The sequence below is a fragment of the Mirounga angustirostris genome, unplaced genomic scaffold, assembly GCF_029215605.1.
Source record: "Mirounga angustirostris isolate CCGP_5_RB_7025 unplaced genomic scaffold, mMirAng1.0.hap1 SCAF_3, whole genome shotgun sequence".
NCBI lineage: Eukaryota > Metazoa > Chordata > Mammalia > Carnivora > Phocidae > Mirounga > Mirounga angustirostris.
This window is the reverse complement of record NW_026991711.1, coordinates 62,509,752-62,532,429: the sequence shown is the minus strand read 5'-3', so window position 1 is coordinate 62,532,429 and position 22,678 is coordinate 62,509,752. Positions and strand designations below refer to the sequence as shown.

Here is a 22,678-nt window from a genome sequence, read left to right as displayed (position 1 = left end):
ATAGAAGCAAACCAAAGGTAGCCGCAAGTTTCTCCTCCAGATAATTGAACACAGGATGAGGACCTTCAGACAAAAATAGAAATGCTATGTTTTCAGTTTTGTTTAGAAGAGAATAGATTTTCTTCAATTTGGGTCATGGTTTATTTAAATAAATCAGTCTATCCATTTATTCATATTAATTTTTAATTTGCTCCAAAAGTGCTTAATCTACTCCCACTACATTTCAGAAACTGCATAAAGTGCCAAGTATTCAAAGCTAAACGAGATTGTTTCTAGCCTCAGGGAGCTCACAGATTAGTGGGAATAATAAAAATGTATCGATAATGATGTATAATGGGAGATGTGCAATTACAGAACCATCTGTAGGGGGATTTGCAAGCACATGGAAGGGCCACCTGGCCTGGCTGGGAACATTTTTGGAAGATGAGACTCTGGAGAAAAGTAAAAGTATGACTACGTGCTGGTAGCCAAGGGAAGAAAGGAATGTGCTCTAGGCAGAGGGGACAGAGTGGCCAAGGCATGGCGCAGGTATGTGGGAAGCTGAAGCAGAAGGATCTCAACAGAAATCAGATTCCCTGTGACAGGTGGACAGCTGAATTCTGCTAAGAGGGCATGGGCTCATTTATTCTGAAAAGAAAATCAATAGCAATCAATGAAACTTGGAAGGCTGTCAGGTCTACGCAGAATGGCAACAGGAGGAGGCAAATAAAATGAAGGGAAAAAAATATAGTTTATATCCTAAAGCTGCAGCATAGAAGTTGAACAATGAAAATTTTAACTGTGGCTATTTAAATTGGAGACATTACTATCCAGTAATTAAATGTGGTCAGTGTTAAATGAGAGAGGCTAGCTGGCACCCCTACAGATGAGGATCATGGGAATAGAAGCTTGCTTCTGGAGAATACATGCATCCATATAGGGAAAGAAGCCACAAGCAGAGCTCCAGAAAGTACATGGATGCTTACAGCTTACTATTTTTTTTTTAATTTTTAAAATTTTATTATGTTATGTTAGTCACCACACAATACACCATTAGTTTTTGATGTGGTGTTCCATGATTCATTGTTTTCGTACAATACCCAGTGCTCCATGCAGTACGTGCCCTCCTTAACACCCACCACCGGGCTAACCAATTCCCCCTCCCCTCTCCCCTCTAAAACCCTGTTTGTTTCTCAGAGTCCATAGTCTTTCATGGTTCATCTCCCCCTCCGATTCCCCCCACTTCATTTTTCCCTTCCTTCTCCTAATGTCCTCCATGCTATTCCTTATGTTCCACAAATCAGTGAAACCATATAATTGACTTTCTCTGCTTGACTTATTTCACTTAGCATAATCTCCTCCAGTCCCATCCATGTTGATGTAAAAGTTGGGTATTCATCCTTTCTGATGGCTGAGCAATATTCCATTGTATATATGGACCACATCTTCTTTATCCATTCATCTGTTGAAGGGCATCTCAGCTCTTTCCACAGTTTGGCTATTGCGGACATTGCTGCTATGAACACTGGGGTGCATATGGCCCTTCTTTTCACTACATCTGTGTCTTTGGGGTAAATACCCAGGAGTGCAATTGCTGGGTCATAAGGTAGCTCTATTTTTAACTTTTTGAGGCACCTCCACACTGTTTTCCAAAGTGGCTGTACCAACTTGCATTCCCACCAACAGTGTAAGAGGGTTCCCCTTTCTCCACAACTTCTCCAACATTTGTTGTTTCTTTCCCTGTCCATTTTTGCCATTCTAACTGGTGTAAGGTGGTATCTCAGTGTGGTTTTGATTTGAATTTCCCTGATGGCTAATGATGATGAACATTTTTTCATGTGTCTATTAGCCATTTGTATGTCTTCTTCAGAGAAGTGTCTTTTCATGTCTTCTGCCCATTTTTTGACTTGATTATTTGTTTTTGGGGTGTTGAGTTTGACAGCTTACTATTTTTTTTAAAGATTTTATTTATTTATTTGAGAGAGAAATAGTGGGAGAGAGAGAGAGAGAGCACAAACAGGGGGAGAGGGAGAAGCAGGCTTCCTGCCGAGCAGGGAACCCGATGCAGGGCTCAATCCCAGGACTCTGGGATCATGACCTGAGCCAAAGGCAGGCGCTTAAACCAACTGAGCCATCCAGGTGCCCCTGTTTATACCTTACTATTAAAGCGTGTATTTATGTGTGTGCCAGATGAAACTTGAAGCTGAAAGAGGATAGGAGATGTGTGAAACTAAATGTGCTTTGCCTGAAAATGTGAAACCGTTTCATGAGATGGGCAAAAATGAAAGATTATTGTTTAGTTCCACTGATGGTGGTGTGCAATCGCTCAGAATAAACTTGGCAAGTGTGGGGGCGCCTGGGTGGCTCAGTTGGTTAAGCGACTGCCTTCAGCTCAGGTCATGATCCTAGAGTCCTGGGATCGAGTTCCGCATCGGGCTCCCTCCTCGGCAGGGAGTCTGCTTCTCCCTCTGACCCTCCTCCCTCTCATGCTCTCTGTCTCTCATAAAACAAAAAACAAAAAAAAACTTGGCAAGTGTGTGTCACTTTACAGATTATATATTACACCCTGCACACATTTTATGTTATCAGATCCTTCTTACTCAGTAAGTCAGGTGGTGGCTGCTGTAGTTTGCAGGTGAGACTAAGACTTGCAGGCAAAATGTGGCTGCCCAAGGTCATACAGTGGCAAGGTGAGACTCAAACTGGGTTTTCTGACGCCCATACCAGAGCATCTCCCACTTCAGGAGCGGTTTTCAAATGGGCTCCACGGAGGCCTAAGGCCTTACATTTCTGCATCAGGGGCAGCGGAGGCGTGGCAGACTTCTGTAACTTGTGGGCCATCAAGCACCATTCTCCCTTCCTGTGGTGACAATACATCAATTGTTTTGGAGAATTATCTTTTGATAATTGAGGGGTTTTTTGTTTGTTTAAATGTATATGGGTAGCTTTTGTATGCAGAAAGAAATCCTTACATCTGCATTCATTTTCATTAATAGTCAACATAATAAAATTTTGTAGTTGTAGATACAACTTATATATAAAGTAAATCCTCTTATAAATCTAGTGATTGCTAATTAATGCTCAATTAGTTTCTGGATGTAAGATATTAAATTTCCCCAAGCACTTAAATACAACTTACAGATTTAAGTCATATATTATGTTAAACATTTCACAGTAAAGTCATGCAAATTGTATGTTCTCCTAAATAGTTTAAGGTCCTTGTAAATGTGATTGTTTTAATTATCTGAAACTTTTCAACTTAAAATATTTAATATATCTGGTTTTCTAAAGTACTTTAAACAGATAAGTGGAATTACAAATCTAACATACAAAATTTCCTTAAGTTCTTAAATGATACTTTTACACCTAATAATAAAGATTTGATGATTCAGATTTATTTAAACTTACAAATACTGTTAAAAATTTATCAAATATTGTACCTATTAAATTTAAAATCACAAAAACACTTTAAAATTATGTTTAATATGTCAGATTTAATATATCAGATTTAAAAAGAAGGCAACACACATTTTTTAGATGATTATATACTGCTCAAATTTCCCATTTTCTTTTTCATTTATTTTCTGCAGCTGTGGCCACCTAGATTTGCACTTAACCTTTTAAATTTGGTATAGATATATCGATTCCAAGGATTTGATTTTATCATTCTCTTTTCTCTGGTTATATTTACATCTTCCTGGAGTTGCTAAGTCTTTTATCATCTCTTTATTCAAAAAATTTCAGATGGTGATCAGAGATTCTGGACAGGGACTTGGAACCTAGTGGTCATTTTCCAGAATAAATTCCTGAGCTGCCTGTTAATATACCAAACCTGTTCATATAGAAAGGAGGTTTTTCAAATCCTTGCATTTTCTCACAAATGGTTTCATCTGGCTATTCTTAGCCATTTTATCTTTACTATAATTTCTGATACAACTCTTACTGAAACTCCTTCCTAAATATAATTGCCTAATTATAGCTCTTACCCACTCAGTTGCAATTAACTTCTGCTGTCAGCTCAAAGTTAATGAAACCTGCAGGACAGTGCCCACCTCTCTCTCCCCTGTGCTGTGGTTATAACTAATATCTTTACTGTGTTGTTGCTTTTGCACCTTTCTTATATAGATTGCTTCCTTATCTGTCACCCAGACCACAAATTTATAGCTGTTAGGTTGGCCAGAATCACCTTTCTGGTGTTGTGTACTATTGGGTTGGGATTGTAAATCATGATGTCCTGACCAATGGATGGGCATATGGCCAAAGTGGACTTGCTTCAGGACTTTTAATGTTGAGCTGAGGCAAAATTAAAAACAAAAAAAATGAACACATACACACACACACACAACAGAACCAGCAGGAGTGTCCTAAACACCAAGTGGTTTTAGCCACTGAGATCTATTCCTGCTGGTTCTCAGTTGAGTTTTCAGCCTTCCTTTCAGTCCTTTGAGCCTTCAGATCCTTCTAATAAGTTACCCTGTTGGTTACTTTGCAACCCCAAACTCCAAGTGATCCAGGAGGCTAGAGTAGGCTGTACAGATAAAGAAGGGGCTATACTTGGTGGAGAAAGGGCAGGAGGCCTGACCCATGCTTCAGTCAGATCAGCCACACACAGTTATCCACCCTGCCAACTTTATTTGAAGAAGATTTGAAATCATTGTATTGCTACAAAGGTGTGAGATCATTACACTCATGATTGCTAAGGTTCCAGAGAATTTTAAAGACAAATGGAAGGATGAGAACTACAGCAGGACATATGCCTGAATAAAAAAGAAAATGAGAAACTTGAGGCAGCTTTCAAAATTCATGGAGTATCAAAGAGAACAGAGAAATCAGGATATATTTCAATGTGAGAAGCCTCAATGCCTAAAGAGTGAGGACTGAGCAGTAAAGGCAAATAATTAGAGGTATGAATGGGGCGCCTGGGTGGCTCAGTCAGTTAAGCGTCTGCCTTCAGCTCAGGTCACGATCTCAGGGTCCTGGGACCTAGTTCCGCCTCTGGCTCCCTGCTCAGCAGGGAATCTGCTTTTCCCTCTCCCTCTGCCTCCCCACCACCATTCACCATCCGTATGTTCTCTCTCTCCCTCTCTCTCTCTCTTCCCAAATAAATAAATAAAATCTTAAAAAAAAAAATAATAAGAGGTATGAAGAAAGGGTTAGGAAGTCCTTATTAAAGATGCATAGGAAACGTGGGATCATTACTTCAAAGTCCCTGAGAGAAATACGCAGCAAAGACAGAACACACTAGGCGTAGGAGAACTTCCACAGAGAAACTGATTTAACTAAAAATGAAAGCTAAAACTCTCATACTCGATTTCTCAGCTTTTCCAGAAACTAGAGCATGGGCACATGCTTTAGTTCAACTAATCAGACACACAAACATAGAAACACAATCCAAGGACACAAAGGAACTGGCACTGTGGAGAATTTTTCCCAGAGATGGGTCTGTGGCACAGCTGTTTCCAATGACAGCACTGTCAATATGGCCAGTGGTGGGTGCAACGTACAGAATCAACCAAAGAATCTAGGGTTCAGCTTGGGGGCTAGTGACATCTTCAACAAATTGGTCGTGGAGTAATTTCAGCCATAGTTCTGGCTACATGGCTTCCCTCTGCTTCTGCCTATTTCCTGAGCTTGATTCTCCAGCTTTCACAAGGATTATTTGGTTTGTCCAATAGCAACTAATCCCTAAGGAAAAGATGGGAAAATCAAGTATTTTCTATCTGGTCTAATTGGTGCTGAAAAAATAAAACTGGCTAATATTAAGGGATGGGATTTGGGCAGCCTATGGCTTGCAATGACTAAATAAGTTAATCAAATTATCACCTGTGGGCACTCTGGAATAATATGCCTACTAATGGCAAGGCTTTGGAGGACCATGTAGCCTCCATTGCAATGGAAGTTCTTTTTTTTTTTTTTTTTTAAGATTTTATTTATTTATTTGACAGAAAGAGATAGCGAGAGCAGGAACACAAGCAGGGGGAGTGGAGAGGGAGAAGCAGGCTTCCTGCTGAGCAGGGAGCCCGATGTGGGGCTAGATCCCAGGACCCTGGGATCATGACTTGAGCCGAAGGCAGACGCTTAACGGCTGAGCCACCCAGGAGCCCCTGCAATGGAAGTTCTTAATAATCAGATGAACAAAATGATTCTGGATGTCAGTCATCCTTCTTCCTAACTACCCACAAAGTTTGTTCACTTGGGCCCATGAACAAAGATTCTTAGTCTTGGATTACTCATCAACAACAGAGTACTAGTTACATGACAACATGGTAATGATCCTTATGCTGCAGGGTAGTTATCAAGATAAGAACAGCATATTAAAAAGATCTAGCATTGAGCCTGATTATCAATACATTTGAATGCTAAGAAATAGGAGCTATTGCTATTAATGCAGTGAAAAGTAGAGAGGGTTGAAAATTCTACCACTCACAGATGTGGCTTAATAAATCATACATTTTGATGAAGCCACAGTGACCACTATTACGTGACTTCCACTTATTTCAGAAGCCAAAGAGCAAGAAAGCTTAAATAACCATCCAAAGGAGAAGAGGGGGATTTTGGGGAGGTCCTCCTTTCAACCATGACTTGGAAGGTAAGAATCTCCATGTTTTACTCTACAGCATCGTTCCTCTGTAGGGACGTGAGACTCCTTCACTCTTCAACATGCATGTATTTATTTTCCCATGAAATTAAAATATTTAAATCAGAGCCTGTCTTTTCATTCTTTTAGTGCTCTAGTATATTAAAGAGCTCAATATATGAACTTATCTTTCACATTTTCACGAAAAGAAAACTTTTATGTTTAATTTTATGTATATACATATATAACAGGTTTCTGATGAGGCTCACTCAAATATTTACTTTAACTTTGGAAAAATATTGATTTTAAGCACTTAACTTATAATTTATAGTTAGCCTTATAGAACATATGATAATTAAGGAAACATTAAAAAACATACAAATGGCTTTGAATGTTTAAACTGTACAATAATTTCCATCCTCATACTACCACATATTATTCTAATTTTCAAATGATTTTGTTTCTTTTTTTTACAATTGCAAATTCAGAGAAGTACAAGTGAGCAAAGAAAATTAGGCCATATTACTCTACCTGAATAATCTCTGTTAATATATTCAGTAGCACATGGGGAAGATTAGAAATTTTCAATCCATTTGGAAAGGTACAAAATAAAAAGTGAAAGCGTCCCTTTCACAGGAATGCCATCCTGAAAAAAACGAAAAAGCTTAAATTTACATGTATCTACAAGGGATCATACGCACTATATGCACCATAATTCACCTTGCTTTTTTTTTTTTAAAGATTTTATTTATTTATTTGACAGAGAGACACACAGTGAGAGAGGGAACACAAGCAGGAGGAGTGGAAGAGGGAGAAGCAGGCTTCCCCGCTGAGCAGGGAGCCCGATGTGGGGCTCGATCCCAGGACCCTGGGATCATGACCTGAGCTGAAGGCAGACGCTTAACGACTGAGCCACTCAGGCTCCCCTAATTCACCTTGCTTTTTTCACAGATTATATTTTGGAATTATTTCCACATTAGCATTTAAATTTCCTTCACAGCAGATAAATTGCATAGCATAGTACTGAGTGAACAGACCATAATTTATTTATTCAGTACTTTACTGATGGACACTGATTGTTTCCAGTTTCTCTTTCTCTTGCTCCCCTCCCTCCCTCCTCTTTATTTTCCCTCAGTAGCACTTTACAATTTTCTTCAACATTTATTGAATTCACAGGGCCTTTAGGGTCTTTTCTTTTTGCTAATTGAGCCATTTCTTCTTTATTTGCCAGAATTGGGATAAGTGATTTTGTCAGGTATATATATGTAATACACACACAAACACACACACACATACACACACATACATGTATATGTGTCTATCTATACATACACATATGGCATAAGGCAGATTAAGGACCAAAGCTAAATGGTTAGTGTTTCAGAAAAATACTAAACAAGTTCAGATATTTTACTCTGATCCAAATTTTAAAAAGTGAGAGAAGAAATTTAAAAATAACCATATTTGTTATCTAGACCCTCCTGAGAATTTATTTTTCATCTTCTTACTCACTTCCTCATCTGTTACTCTACAACTACACTGGCTTTGGCCAATTCGTGGAACACCCGAGTTTCTCCTTGTCTTTGGACCTTTGCATTTACACTTTCTCCTACCTGGGAATGATTTCACCTTATGTTTCAGATTTTCCTTCAAATCTCAGGTTAGATGTCAACTCCTTACCAGACCTTCCTACCAGACCTTCCTCCTCCCACTATTCTCTTTCAGTGCATTTCAGCACCCTCCGAGCGCTCATCACAATCTTGTTAACATTTAACTCCTTTTTCTCAGACATATAATGTAGATCCCCCAATACCTACCTGAGTACCTAGCATGCAATATGCTTCAGTAAATACTTAAAAAACAAGAGAATTCAGGTAAAGTGGATTTAATTACTGTAGAACTAACTTTTACTGAATTTATATGCCAGGAACAGGTGTCAGTGTATGTTACTCATGCTTAGCTAGACTTTTCATTGATTCAGGATTCCGAAATCCTTTTAATCCCATAAATCTTAATACCCAAACTTTAAATATAATTTAAATTTCAGACCATTTTGAGAAACCTCCCGCCAGTCTCCCCTTCCCACCCTAAGCATCCACCCGCTTACCCCTAACTTCCCCAACCGCCCCGCCCTTCCAGCAGCCAGGCTGAGCTAGGCGGTGCGCACAGAGCCTTCCGCGACCCGGGGCGCATGCGCGGCAGACGGTGCACATGCGCAGTACTCGCGCAGCTGGCGTGCGTCCCAGCCTAAGGCTGAGGTGGCCGCCACGGAAGGGGGGGGCGGGGCCTGCGACGCTATGGCCGAGGGTGGCGGGGAGGTAGTGGCAGTACCCGCGTCCGGGGCTGCCAACGGCCTCAGCAATGGGGCAGGCGGCGTCCCGGCGCAGACCAGTAACCCGCTGTCGCGGAAGCTGAATAAGATCCTGGAGACGCGGCTGGACAACGACAAGGTAACCAGAGCTGGCAGGGCCGGGGTCCCGCGTCGCCCGCCGAGCTGAGGCTGGCCGGGGGCGGCGTCTGTTCGGCACCCACTCCCTCATCCCTTCGTCCCTCCGTGGAGGGGACCGCAGACCCGCGGTCTTCCTTGTCTTCCGCGACCTCTTGTCTTCAATTGACAAGAGAATCACTTAAGAGAATCTTAAGTGCCGGTAAGAAGGGGGAGGCCGAGGAATCCCTGGAAAAGCGAAGAGGTGTCTTGGGTGTCCCCTCCCTTTGAAAAACCTGTTCCTGGAAGGCTCTCGCTCCGGGAGGCAAACGGTGGAGTCTCCTACCCGGGAGGTGTTCGGGGGTCCGAACAGGGGGAGAGGAGAGCCCAGGGCAGGATTAGAAACCCGGGGCGCCTGGGTGGCTCGGTCGTTAAGCATCTGCCTTCGGCTCAGGTCATGATCCCAGAGTCCTGGGATCGAGCCCCACATCGGGCTCTCTGCTCAGCGGGAGGCCTGCTTCTCCCTCTGCCACTCCCCCTACTTGTGTTCCCTCTCTCGCTGTGTCTCTCTCTGTCAAATAAATAAATAAAAAATCTAAAAAAAAAAAAAAAAGAAAAGAAACCCGGGGCGCCTGGGTGGCTCAGGTGGTTAAGCGACTGCCGTCGGCTCAGGTCATGATCCTGGAGTCCCGGGATCGAGTCCCGCATCGGGCTCCCTGCTCGGCGGGGGGTCTGCTTCTCCCTCTGACCCTCCCCCTCTCATGTACTCCCTCTCTCTCATTCTCTCTCTCTCAAATAAAAATAAATAAAATCTTAAAAAAAAAAAAAAAGAAAAGAAACCCATGCAAGAGTAAATTACAAGACTAGGCAGCGTCAATCGGGGTGAGGAGGAACTGGAGAACCGGGGTAGGCATAATTGAGCATTTCCACTGACGGGTGAGAACGACTGAAGTAATTTGCAACGCGGAAGAACTACCTGCTCAGGGCTCAGATGAAATACTATGTACTACTAGTTTTTGTTGTTAGCTAAGCTCCGCCTGTGATATGTGGGCTCATGCTGTGTTTCTTCACAAGATAAACCGTCCACATCCTCTCCAAGTACCTCCTGAAACTCACCCATCCAGCTTCTCTCGTAGCTGGTTGTCTCTTCTGTATCATTGAGTCTTTAGGTAAATTGGTCATGCCATAAAGAAAAAATATATGTAGAAGTGAGAGAACTTTATAGATAGATTTGTAGGTAACCGAAAATAAGCTGTCAATAAGAATTTGTGTATAAAAAAACAACATAATATAGTAAGACGGGCTCTGGGGCCGCCTATTTATTAGATATAACCATCAAACTGAAGCATTATGATTTGAGTAAGCCCCTTAATTTCTCTAAGCTTATTTTTCATCATTTCTAAGTTGAGAATACTGCTGGTAACTTTCTCAGGGTTGTTGTGAGGATTCAATTGACAAGAGAATCTTAAGTGCTCAGCAGAGTGCCCAGCACTTACCATTTCTTATTAAATGTTAATTTTATTATACAGCTTATTGTTTAATGTGTCTAATACTGACACCTATTATCTCATTTAATACAGCTGCTGTGATGTAGATAACATTATCTCCTTTTTACTCAAGAGAAAAATAACGTATTGAAAGAGTGTAACAAGGTTAAATCATGTAACCAATAACTGGTGTTTTTGGTTATTGGTTATATCATGTAACCAATTGGTTATACCAAATTGGTTAAATACCAATTGGTTAAACCAAAATGGTTATATCATGTAATAATTGGTTAAATCATGTAACCAATAAAGCTGTAATTTGCAGCTGTCTCTGTGATTTTGTTCATTCATCGCTTTCGGACTACTTCTTTGAGCCAGGCCTAGGACATTTCAAGGTTATAGTCAAAAGAAATGGTTTCATTTTATGGTTTTTCTTTTTTTTGTACATAAATCTTTGTAATGCTTTCTTAAATATTAAGTTGAATTTAAATAGCTTTACTATTTTTTTTGTCAGTCCAGCCAATATTGCAAAATAACATTTTAACTGAAACACAGAAGGGTAAGCCCATTACAATATATGTTAGTTCAGGTGTAGGAATTTATATTTGGAGTTAGATATTCTGGGCTTGGTCTTCTCCCTTCTCTCCTCTATGCATATTCTCTCTGTAGGAGAACTCTCACTTTCATGGTTTTAAATAACAAAAAGGGTGATGATTCTCAAATTTATAACCCTGTTCTTGACATCTCTACTGAGCTCCAGATTTGTATAGTCTGTTGCTTACATGACACTTCTAATTAGTTACCTGATCAACATCATAAAAACTTAACATAGCCAGACTCTTGGTTTTTCTCCAAACTGGTTCTGCTTTCTACTGTTAGTAAAGAACATCACTTACCCAGACAAGCAAAAAGTGTATAAATAATTTTTGATTCCTGTTATTTTTTTCACTTCTTACATTCAGTCCATTAACGAATCCTCTCGGCTCTACCTTGAAAAAAGTTGTTTTGGAATATCTCCTTCTTTTCACCTGCAGTGCTACTTTCTTGTTCATTTTAGTTTCTTCCTAATTGCTTCCTTTCTTGCCTTCCCCCCTCCCCCCCCGATCTGCTCTCCTCACAAAGTTAGAATAAACTTTTAAACATATAAAGCACATTACATTACTCCTTTCCCTAAACCTCTAGTAGTGTCCCACAGCTTCAGTCATACTGGCCTTTCTGCTGCTTTAGGGTCTTTGTACTCACAGCTTTTTCTGCCTGTGAACTGTTTTGTCCCCATGGATGCCTTTCCTATTTACTTAGGCCTCAGTTCAAAAGTCACCTCAGAGAGGCCTTCTCTAAGTTCTGCTCCCAGTTACTCAGTTCCTAGCCTGGAGGCTACAGGTGGTACTTCTTTCTTATATATATCCTTCCAGAGATAGTTTACACATTCATCAGGAAGTATGCACGTATATAGTCCTTTTTCTTTTTTAACAGTTGGTATTAGAACTGTTTGTGTACCTTGCTATTTCACTTACTGTATCTTGAAGTTTGTATTATATAAGTACATAAAGAATTTTCATCTTTGCTAAAATGGATATATCATAATTTCTTTAACCAGTTCACTTTAGATGGACATTAAGGGTATTTGCAGTCTTTAAAATTACAAACAATTTTGCAGTGATGTATACATGCCGCAATATAAAAGTAAGTAGATCCTTAACAGTGTTTTGGAAATAAGTTTACTATTCAGTAATGTGAAGATCACCTGGTATTTTTTGCTTATTTAATGGAAATATTTGAAAATAATTTCATTAAAATTTGGCTTGAGATTAGGAAAACATTTGAAAATTGGCCCCAGTAATTGTCTTCTATTATCAATTGTGTAGGAGATGTTGGAAGCTCTCAAGGCACTTTCAACCTTTTTTGTTGAAAACAGTTTACGGACTCGAAGAAATTTACGTGGAGATATTGAACGCAGAAGTTTGGCCATCAATGAAGAATTTGTCAGCATTTTCAAGGAGGTGAAGGAAGTATGTAAATTCTTTTCATTTAACATTTATTGAGAACTTATTGTATGCCTAACTCTGTGCTAAGTATTTTTATGAATTGGGTTGATATGTTTGCTGTTCACATACCATGTTCAAATAGAAAACTTAACTACTTACTCCAGAAGCATCAGGTCCTTCAGTTAGTGTGATTTTGGAATCTGTGACCTCCACTAATGCTGCTTCTTAGAAAGTTGTAACATTTGTTCTAGGATATTCTCTTAGAAATTTTTGCTTTTCTAACAACAAAAACAAGAAAAAACATTTCTTTAAATGATTTTCCAGTGGAAATTTTTCCTCACTGAATAAACCTCCTTTGGATAATCACTTCTCCATTGAAGATTAATTAGGATTGAGTTACTTTAGCACATCATAAATTAGGAAATTTTCAGATTAATTAAAATCAGTTACTTCTGGCATAAGTAATAATTTATCATACTTGAGTAAGCAGACTACTCACTGTAGGGTAAAAATGAATTTTATTATGTTATATTTTACTTATGCAATATTTTGTTAATTTTATTAATATCACATTCTGTATGAGTTGTATGAAAGTGTTATATATAGTTTCAGTGAATAATTAATAAACAGATGATATTTAATAGTTTAGAAAGATTTCATTGACTGAAGGTTGGAAGGACAGTTTGGTAGTGTTTGTAAGAATAGAAAGGGTATCCATGAGCACATCCAGATTGTGGTCCTAAATACCGTTTCCCACTGAAAGGAACAATCTTACAAATATCAGAAAGCAGGGAAGCTATCTGAGACCCTTGGGAAAGTGACAGAAGAACTTTGGAGCTAACTAGATGAGGCTTCTCTTGTCCAGAGATAGGATGATTAGAGCATCAGTAAGAATAACTCAGTGGACTAAAACATACCAAACATGTTTAAACCCACAAATTCATACTAATCTAAAAACCGAACAGAACCCTCATTGGTTATATTTCGTGGATATAAGGGAACTAACTTATTTTGAAAACTGCTAAATAAAAGGAAAGAGTCAAGCGTTTATCCTGTCTTTTGTTCCATTTACATACAGTTGTTGAGGGGAGGCTTCTCTTTATAGCTTTATTCTAATAAATGAAGAAGGAATGATAGAAGATGAGAAGATTTTGCCACCACTGTTAAATTTATGGATCTAGTTCAAGGTTTCTCAACTTGGCACTATTTTACATTTTGGGTCAGACAAGTGGGGACTATCTTCTGTGTTTGGGATGTTGAACAGCATCCAGGGCTTCTATCCACTAAATACCAGTAGTACCACTTCTTCTTCAGTTGTTCACCCATGAATGTCTACAAACACTGCCAAATGCCCCATCGGGGGACAAAATTGCCCTGGTTGAGCACCACTGGTCTAGCTGTTGGTCATCACTAGCAGCTAACCTCACAAAAAGCTGCTAACATCTTATCTGTCACTCCTAATAAGGGTATACAACACCACCTATGAAAAATTCTTGCCAGAAAATTGAACCAGAATATAATCAAGCTTCTAGATCTAACTGCCTGTTTATAGGAAATACTGGGGTCAGAGAAATATGTTAACACCACAAATATGTAGTCAGCGAATATAAAGTGTAGGGAACTGTAGAGACAAATGAGCTGGTTTCTTCAACAAATAAATTGTAAGAAAAAGAAAAAGAAGTAGGGGGAAGTGAGACTGTATAGATTAAAAAAAGAAATGAGAAATTGCAGCAAGTTGCTATTTGTGAATCTTGGTTCCTGACTTGCAATAATTATTTAAAAATTGGGACAGCTGGGGTGATTGGAACACTGACTAATTTGATATTAAGAGATTATTGTTAAATATTTAGATGTGAAAATGGCATTATGTTTTTTGAATCTTCTTAGAAGCATATACTGATGTTTATGAATGAAATGATAAAATATCATGAACATAAAATAATTCAGTTTGTGAGGGAGGGAGAAAGGAATGGGGGAGAAGTAGAAAGTGGGTAGAGAAATAGATGAAACAAGAGTGGTCGAAGCCGGGTGATATGTATATTGGCATTCATATTATCTCAACTTTTGGATATTTTTGAAAATTTTCCACAATAAAAAGTTTTTAAAAAGTTTATCATACACCAGTTGTATTTCCCAAGCCTATAATTTTATTTAATTGGGGGGCAGGGGAAGACAGTTTGCCCTAAGTTCAAATAAAGACTTTATACGTAATATACAGGCCATTGAATTACAGTCATCAAAACTCTGCATTGAAGTCAGATATTCAGAGATGTAATTTATATTATTCCATATACATGGACCTGACAAATCAGGTCCATTTGGTATATTATTATGGCTAAAGTAAATATTAGGAGTATTCTTGACCTAGCTGGCTGATAATGTCATAGTGCTATTCGTATTAGATTACACAGTGAAATTTAAGGGAATAGTGAGATTAGTTTACTTAGGTTTCTGCTATTGCTAATATTGATATTTTGAAATCATGCTTTTTTTTTACTGTTCACCTCAAAGCAATTTAGGACTTCATTTAATGATTTGATTTATATGCTATCTGTTAAGTATAGTGAGTAACATTTGAAAATATTGGTGCTATGATATTTATAATTCAAAGTACTTCATAGAAAGAAGGGAGAAAAATCTTACTTCTAGAACTTAGATTTATGCTCATATTCTGATAAGTGGTTTTCTAACTGGTTTATCCTCACACTTTGTTTATAGCCTCACTGGGGAGCTTTCTTATCTCTTGCCCTCTGATTGGCTCATTCCTTCATAAGCCGGTCATGTTTCTATTTGAAGGCCTGGGTATTCTGTTGAAAGGGATTGTCTGCTGTCTACCACTGAAACTTCCTTGTGTATGTTTCTGTTGTGTGACACCAAATTGAATTGGGGAAAAAAAAGATAGTAGTGCAGTATAAAGCTAAATATGATTTTGTGAATATGATTTTTCATATAGTATTTTTCATTGATTCAATAAGGACTGGAGAGGATGGTTTGGTAAAAAGTGTAGAGCCTGGGAGACCTGTTGGAAAACTTTTTTTTTTTTTTTATCAGTTCACGTAAGAGATACCAATTGACCTGAACTAAAGTAGTAGTTGTTAGAGTAGTAAAAAAGAAATGGATAAGATACATGCAGTAAGGGGATAAATGATAGGACTTAATGACCAGTTACATTCCCATGTACCTGGAGGGGACTAGAGGAGGAAGTACACAGGGAGAGAATGTAACTGAGATTGCCAGCTTTGTGGCATGATCTACCGTGTGATGACTTTCCACAAGGTAGAGGAGGCACGATTTTTAGTTTATTGGGTTTTCGTATTTGCTTGTTTTTATTAATTAAAAGTTAGAAATAATTCACTATAGAAAAGTTAGATAAGATCAGAAGCCAGAGCAATTGCTTATTATCCTATCACCCAGAAATAACTTTTGTCAGCATTTTATTGCCTTGCTTTTCTTGTGTTCTTCTGTGTGTGTGTGTGTGTGTATATATATATATATATTACTTTTTTTAAAATGGGAGGTATGATATGTATTGTTTCATATACTTTTTAAAAGTCATATATAGACATCTTTTTATGCCTATATATATAAACATATATATATGTACACACATACATATATATAGTCATTGTTAATATATGCACAGATTCCCATTGTGTGGTTGGAAATGTTTCACATTTTCCTTTTGTTTTAGGCAACTCTATGTTGATCTTCTTACATGTATTGTTGCACACTTACCTGGTTCATTTTTAGGATAAATCTTAGTGTTAGTATACCTGAATGAAGAGGTATTAATATTCTTAAAGCATTTGCCATTTCCTATTGTCACCCTCTTTAAAAAGCATTTACTAATTTCTTTATATCTTTTCTAACACTAGATGTTATTCTTTTTAATTTTTCCAATCTTAAATATGGGATCTTTAGTCATGCTTGGGCAAAAAAAATTCATGAGATAAAAATAAGGATTTGGCTAAGAGAAGAGAATTTCTTTAACAATATATGTAATGCTTGCTGTTACTTTTTTTCCTTTTCAGGAACTTGAAAGCATAAATGAAGATGTTCAAGCAATGAGCAGTTGTTGTCAAGATATGAAAAGTCGCCTACAGGTACTGTGTAATGGTTGGATTTTAGTGTAGTTCCTGACTCAAAGTAAGCTTTCAAAAATTGTTAGCTAGATCTACAAGATGTATGGATAGCTAATATATCATGTCCTATAGGAAATGCAAGTATAAATATTATGCTTTTTTTTAACTATAAATGGGTATTTTGGGTGATGGTTTACTGATATTGTTTAGTTAACTCCAGATGCCTTTATATTTTGATCTAGTCAGTGTAGAGCTAACTGTATAGAATTTTGATAAACCTCTCAATCTCATAATATCCCATAAATCTAGCAGGAATTTGTGCCTTAGTAGAAACTCTTAGGAATAAGTCCAGACTAAAGCTATGCGTAACAAAGACCCAGCTTAGTTATGTTTTGTGCTCAGCCTCCCCACAAAAAAAAAAAAATCTCAGGAAAATATCTATAATTCTACATCTGTTTATTAAAGTAGTTTGATAGCAGCAATGTCTGCAGTAGCCAAACTGTGGAAAGAGCCGAGATGCCCTTCAACGGATGAATGGATAAAGAAGATGTGGTTCATATATACAATGGAATATTGCTCAGCCATCAGAAAGGATGAATACCCAACTTTTACATCAACATGGATGGGACTGGGGGAGATTATGCTAAGTGAAATAAGTCAAGCAGAGAAAGTCAATTATCATATGGTTTCACTTATTTGTGGGACATAAGGAATAGCATGGAGGACATTAGGAGAAGGAAGGGGAAAATGAAGGGGGGGGAATCGGGGGGACAGATGAACCATGAGAAACTATGGACTCTGAGAAACAAACAGGGTTTTAGAGGGGAGGGGGGATTGGTTAGCCTGGTGATGGGTATTAAGGAGGGCACGTACTGCGTGGAGTACTGGGTGTTACATGAAAACAATGGATCGTGGATCACCACATCAAAAACCAATGATAGGTTGTATGGTGACTAACATAATAAAATTAAAAAAAAAATAAAAGTAAAGTAGTTTGAAACTTCTAGTTTGATTACAGAGTTAAGATTTAACCTAATTACCCCCATTTATATAATTTTGGAATAGTGAATAGAATAGGGTTCCTCTTAAGAGTCAGTCATGATTATGTTTACTACCTTCACATTTTTATTTAAAACTTATACCTTTAAGATTCTCCTGGAACTATTGACAGCTACAGTGATTCTAGGAAGAATCATTAATCTATGCATATTCCACAGATCAATTCTAAGGTACTTGCATGATCTATCTCTAGAACCAGTTTCCTGTTTCTCTAAGATTTTAGCTTTCCTAGTCTTAACTAAATTTCAGTACTGGCATATCTATTGTTCAACCTTAGGTCCTTATGAATTACATAATACTTAAATAGTCATAAAATCTTTGCTAATTATTGTCATTTTACATTTTTTGCAATATTACTTTTGTTGCTTAGTAATTTTATTTGACTATTCTGTTTCTCTAACTTTCTCTTTATTTCCTTTTCTCATCTTCTGGCTTCCATGATTTAATGCCTTTTCTCAAATTACACTCTATAAGGTTTTCTGTATTATATACACTTGCGTTTCTTTTGTAGTATTATTTTTATATTTGGTATTATGGGATTACTTAAGTTCCTGTTTTAGGGGGCAGAATCTCATGTTTTCTAATTTTTATCTTTAATTGTATTTTTATCCTTTTATCATAGCTATTTGTAGATGTGGAAAGATCAAAGTATTTTTATTCTTCACGCTATTTTCAAAACAGATTATAAGTATTTTAAACCACAAAACATCCTCTTTGGTTTTGTCCTTTGTATTTTCTTTGCACCCACCAGTCCTGTTTTTTCCTTATAATGGCACGAGCCCTTCTTTCTTTTTTTATATCAATTTTATTGAGGAAAAATTGATTTACAGTAATAAACTGCACCCATTTGATGTGTACAAATCAGTGCATTTTGACAATTCTATACCCATGAAACAGCTACCATAATGAAGATGTACATTTTCATCACTTGCAAAAGATTCTCTCATAGCTTTTTAAACTGAATATTTAAAAATATTTTATACTATTTGTTGTTTACATTCAATTTTGATTCTCAGATTAGGGATTAGATCTGTGATTTTGAAAGTTTTGTTCATCCATTGGCACTGATTTATTTGCATGTAGTGTTGTTGGAATTTTAATAGTACCCACTCAGACTGTCAACTCTAGAATAATGTTTTTAATTTATTCATTCATAGAAAAAAGTATTACTTTTTCATTTTAGGATGTTTGTACACAGGACTAATTAAATTAGCTCATATTTTTCAAAATACTTTAGATTTAGGACATTTTAGAGATGATTATTACAAGATACTTTTAGAAATGTAATCAGTTATGAGGAATTCTTAATCTCAGGAAACAAACTGAGAGTTGCTGGAGTGGGGGGTGGGGTGGGAGGGATGGGTGACTGGGTGATAGACACTGGGGAGGGTATGTGCTCTGGTAAGCGCTGTGAATTGTGCAAGACTGTTGAATCTCAGATCTGTACCTCTGAAACAAATAATGCAATATATGTTAAGAAAAAAAAAAGAAATACAATCAGTAATTGTTATATGCTGTGGTTTATCCCTTTGTGGATTTGCTTGGATAAATTACATTTAGAGGCCTGTGTTTATTATTTAATGAGAAATAATCATCCTTAACATTTAAGATAAATTGGAAATTGTTTTAGGATAATGATCTTCACTGGTATTGTTAAACATTATTTTGGAATCATTACCACAATTTATAAATGAAGAGTCAGGAAATATGCATAATTCTTATTGTATACCATTGTAATCAAGTATCATATTTCAGCGATTAATAGATGGTGTTTTTTGTAAGATATACCTTCAATTTAATAATGACTGAGACTAAAAAAAGAAGCTAGTAAGCATTTTTTGATATTAATTTTGTGAAGCATTCTTTTTTCACAAATATTAAAATATAAATATATTTTAGAATTGAGGGAATATTTTAAACAATTATATTAGGCAAGAATAAGTTGGCAGTGGATCTTGAAAGCAAAGCAACATTAGGAAAGATAAAGAAGAATTTGAAGAAATTAGTAGATTTAAAGAGTAATAATTTTAGAATAGTACCATGGGAGCCATTGTGTTCAACTCCATTCCTTAAAAGTTATTGATCTGCTGAATTACCTAGATTCAAATCTATTTTCTTAAAAATATTTACTATTTGGGCGCCTGGGTGGCTCAGTTGGTTAAGCGACTGCCTTCGGCTCGGGTCATGATCCTGGAGTCCCAGGATCGAGTCCCGCATCGGGCTCCCTGCTCGGCGGGGAGCCTGCTTCTCCCTCTGACCCTCCTCCCTCTCATGTTCTCTGTCTCTCATTCTCTCTCTCTCAAATAAATAAATAAAATCTTAAAAAAAAAAAAAATTTACTATTTGCTAGGCACATAATTTGGCTGCAAGGAACACAGACTCAACTGGAGATGGGGTTGGGATTCTTATTGATGGGATGCCCATATGAAGCAATGAGGTAGAAAATTTCATTGACAATCTGAAAGACTGTAGGAGGATTAGGCCTCTAAGAACCCAGAAGTTGCGGTGGGCTAGGGATTTTTGTCTAGATCTAATGCAGCTCTAGAAACATTTGCAGCAGAAGCTTGGCTCTTTATTGTAGTGTTCCAGCATGAAAATGACCCATATCTTAACATATTTGCTCTGGTATCCTATCTTTAACAGACTGATGTTCCACCGTATGTGTTTGTGTAACTACTTTATACAGTTGACACTTGAACAATGCCAGAGGTTAGGGGCGTTGACCCCCACACAGGAAAAAAATCTGCATATAACTTTTGACTCCCCAAAACTTAACTACTAATAGCCTGCTGTTGACCAGAAGCTGTTAACATAAACAGCCAATTAACACATATTTTATATGTTATTTGTATTATATACTGTATTCTAACAATAAAGTAAGCTAGAGACAAGAAAATGTTACTAAGAAAATCATAAGGAAGAGAAAAGAGATTTACTGAACTGTAGTTCTTGTGTAAGTGGACCCACATAGTTAAAATACTTCAACTGTAATTTCCACTTACTAGTGGCTTTATTTATACATAATTCTAACTCACTCTGTGTCCCTTCAGGGCATGGACCCCATGTCTCCAGCTGCCGTACACCCACTTGTTTCTCCTCTCTTTTCTAACTGCCTTATGTTTAGTTCTTTGAGAATCTAAGTAGATACATTTGTCTTTTGTTTCAGTCCACTTTAAAATATTTGCCTAATCTTAGGATAGAATAGCTTTTCATCAAGTTTTCACTCCCGATCCTCTTAGCTCTGGTTTGGTGGGGGGAAGGATTGCTTAATATAAAACTTGGCCAGGAACTTGTCCTTTAGATATGGCTGTCTCTGATCATCCCCAAAACCCTATATGAGGAGTAATTTGTATATTCCAACTCTCAAATGCTTATCTCCATCTTGGGCATTTCTGTTGAGTTCCACACTAGCATTTCAGTGACTTACCTTACAACTCCAGTTAGAAGTCTCATGGTATCTCAAATCACATGTGCATAAAAGAATTCATGTTTTTCATTCTTAGCCTTCTTTTCCAGTACTTCTGTTTCACTAAAAACAACATGAACTGTTAAATTCCTTAGCACCCTGATACCTTTCTCCTTGTAAGCCTTAGCATTATGTGTCTATTGAGAACTCTGAGTGGGTTCCTCTTAGTAAAGGTAGTGTATGAGCCTTTAAACATCTGTGTCAGCTATTTGGCCTTTTAAATTTTTATTTGTTTATATTTTATTTATTTTTTTGGCCTTTTTTAAACTTTTGAGTTCTGGATCTCACACACTGTAAGTTTGAACTTCAGTAAGTGATACTATTAGTTTTCTGAAGTATAAAAATATTGAAATGTGCTGATGTTAGATATGTTTATAATTTTAGGCAGCAAAGGAACAGACGCAAGATTTAATAGTAAAAACCACTAAGCTTCAAGCTGAAAGGTAAGTTTTACTTTGTTTAGTTACCTCTTCATTAATTTGGAGATTAAGTGGAAAGAAAATTATAGGTAACTCCAAATCAGAGTTAAAATAATAAAAAAGATGATTCAAAATTCATATAGCATATAAGATTCTAAGCTCTTATCCAAGAGGAAATAAACATAAAATGATAATTTAGGAGTATCAAACTTGATACTGGGGTTGAGGGATTATTCATTCTTGTAGTTGACAATGTTGTGTATTGTTTGCTGTGGAATTAAAAAGATTGCTTTTTAAAATGTAGATTATTTTAGAGTTTTAGTAATTTTATTTTTTTCTACACTCATTGTCTCTTATTTTTTAGCTATGATTAATCCTCTCTGATATAATTAAGGGTTCACTGTATAAATTTTTCTTATGGTAGTTTATAGATAGGTATGTTAATATTTGTTCACTGAATAAATGGGTTAATGAAGGTGAGTAGAGTATGGATTCATGTATTTTACTGTGTATTACAGTCTTTTATAATTAGTTGTTGGTTTGATTGTCTCTATTCCTACTAAACTGTGAGCTTGTTGAGAACAATGACAATTTCTTACCCGCTTTTTGTGTCTCCAGTGCCTAATATATTGTAGATTCAATAAATAATTTTTGAGTAAATGAATATGGAATGCAACTAATCTAATGTCAGGAAAGGAACATAAAATAAAAACTGAAAAAGAAGCATTGTATTGGAGCTTATACCATATATGGGACCCTAATTAATGTCTAGAGGAGGCAACATTAGAATATTGTGTTTCTCTCTGTATATTTTCAAAACTAGGCAGGGTTGTTCATGTTTATAATTTTAGTAAGCTGATGAAAACGTTTTGGCCTGGTATGCTTTTGGGAGTGAAAATTTCTGACATTTTAGTATCCCTAGAGCTGTAGATATGATGTGCCAAGTGAACATTTGCGGAAAGTATTTTAGGAAAATTACATAGTAGAAATTATAACAGATTCCTGGGAGCTGGCCGGGAGTTGTTTCTCCATTTTTAAATATTACCTTTTCTTTTTAGCAAGAAACCTTGTTAAACAAGCGATTAGCTTTAGAAATAGAAATTCTGTGGGCTTATTTGGATAACATGACATTCTTACTGAGACATATATAAAGGATATGAATATTTTCCCAACTGGGTTAGAAGAAGGTCAGTCATCGT

At 37.0% G+C, this 22,678-nt stretch overlaps 1 protein-coding gene across 2 annotated transcripts in view; it reads left to right on the top strand.

Annotated features, from left to right (window-relative positions):
- Positions 1 to 8,823: 8,823 nt before the first annotated feature.
- The window catches only part of COG6 (component of oligomeric golgi complex 6), an 89,736-nt gene continuing 75,881 nt past the window's right edge, over positions 8,824 to 22,678 (top strand). Inside the window, exons 1-4 of one of the 2 annotated variants that reach the window (XM_045869365.3) lie at positions 8,824 to 9,006; positions 12,334 to 12,477; positions 16,485 to 16,556; positions 21,445 to 21,503. In XM_045869365.3, the coding sequence (XP_045725321.1) occupies positions 8,854 to 9,006; positions 12,334 to 12,477; positions 16,485 to 16,556; positions 21,445 to 21,503 (428 nt within the window). In that variant the 5' untranslated portion in view covers positions 8,824 to 8,853. The remainder of the gene's footprint in view (positions 9,007 to 12,333; positions 12,478 to 16,484; positions 16,557 to 21,444; positions 21,504 to 22,678) is intronic. The other variant, XM_064586155.1, reaches the window with a different exon arrangement.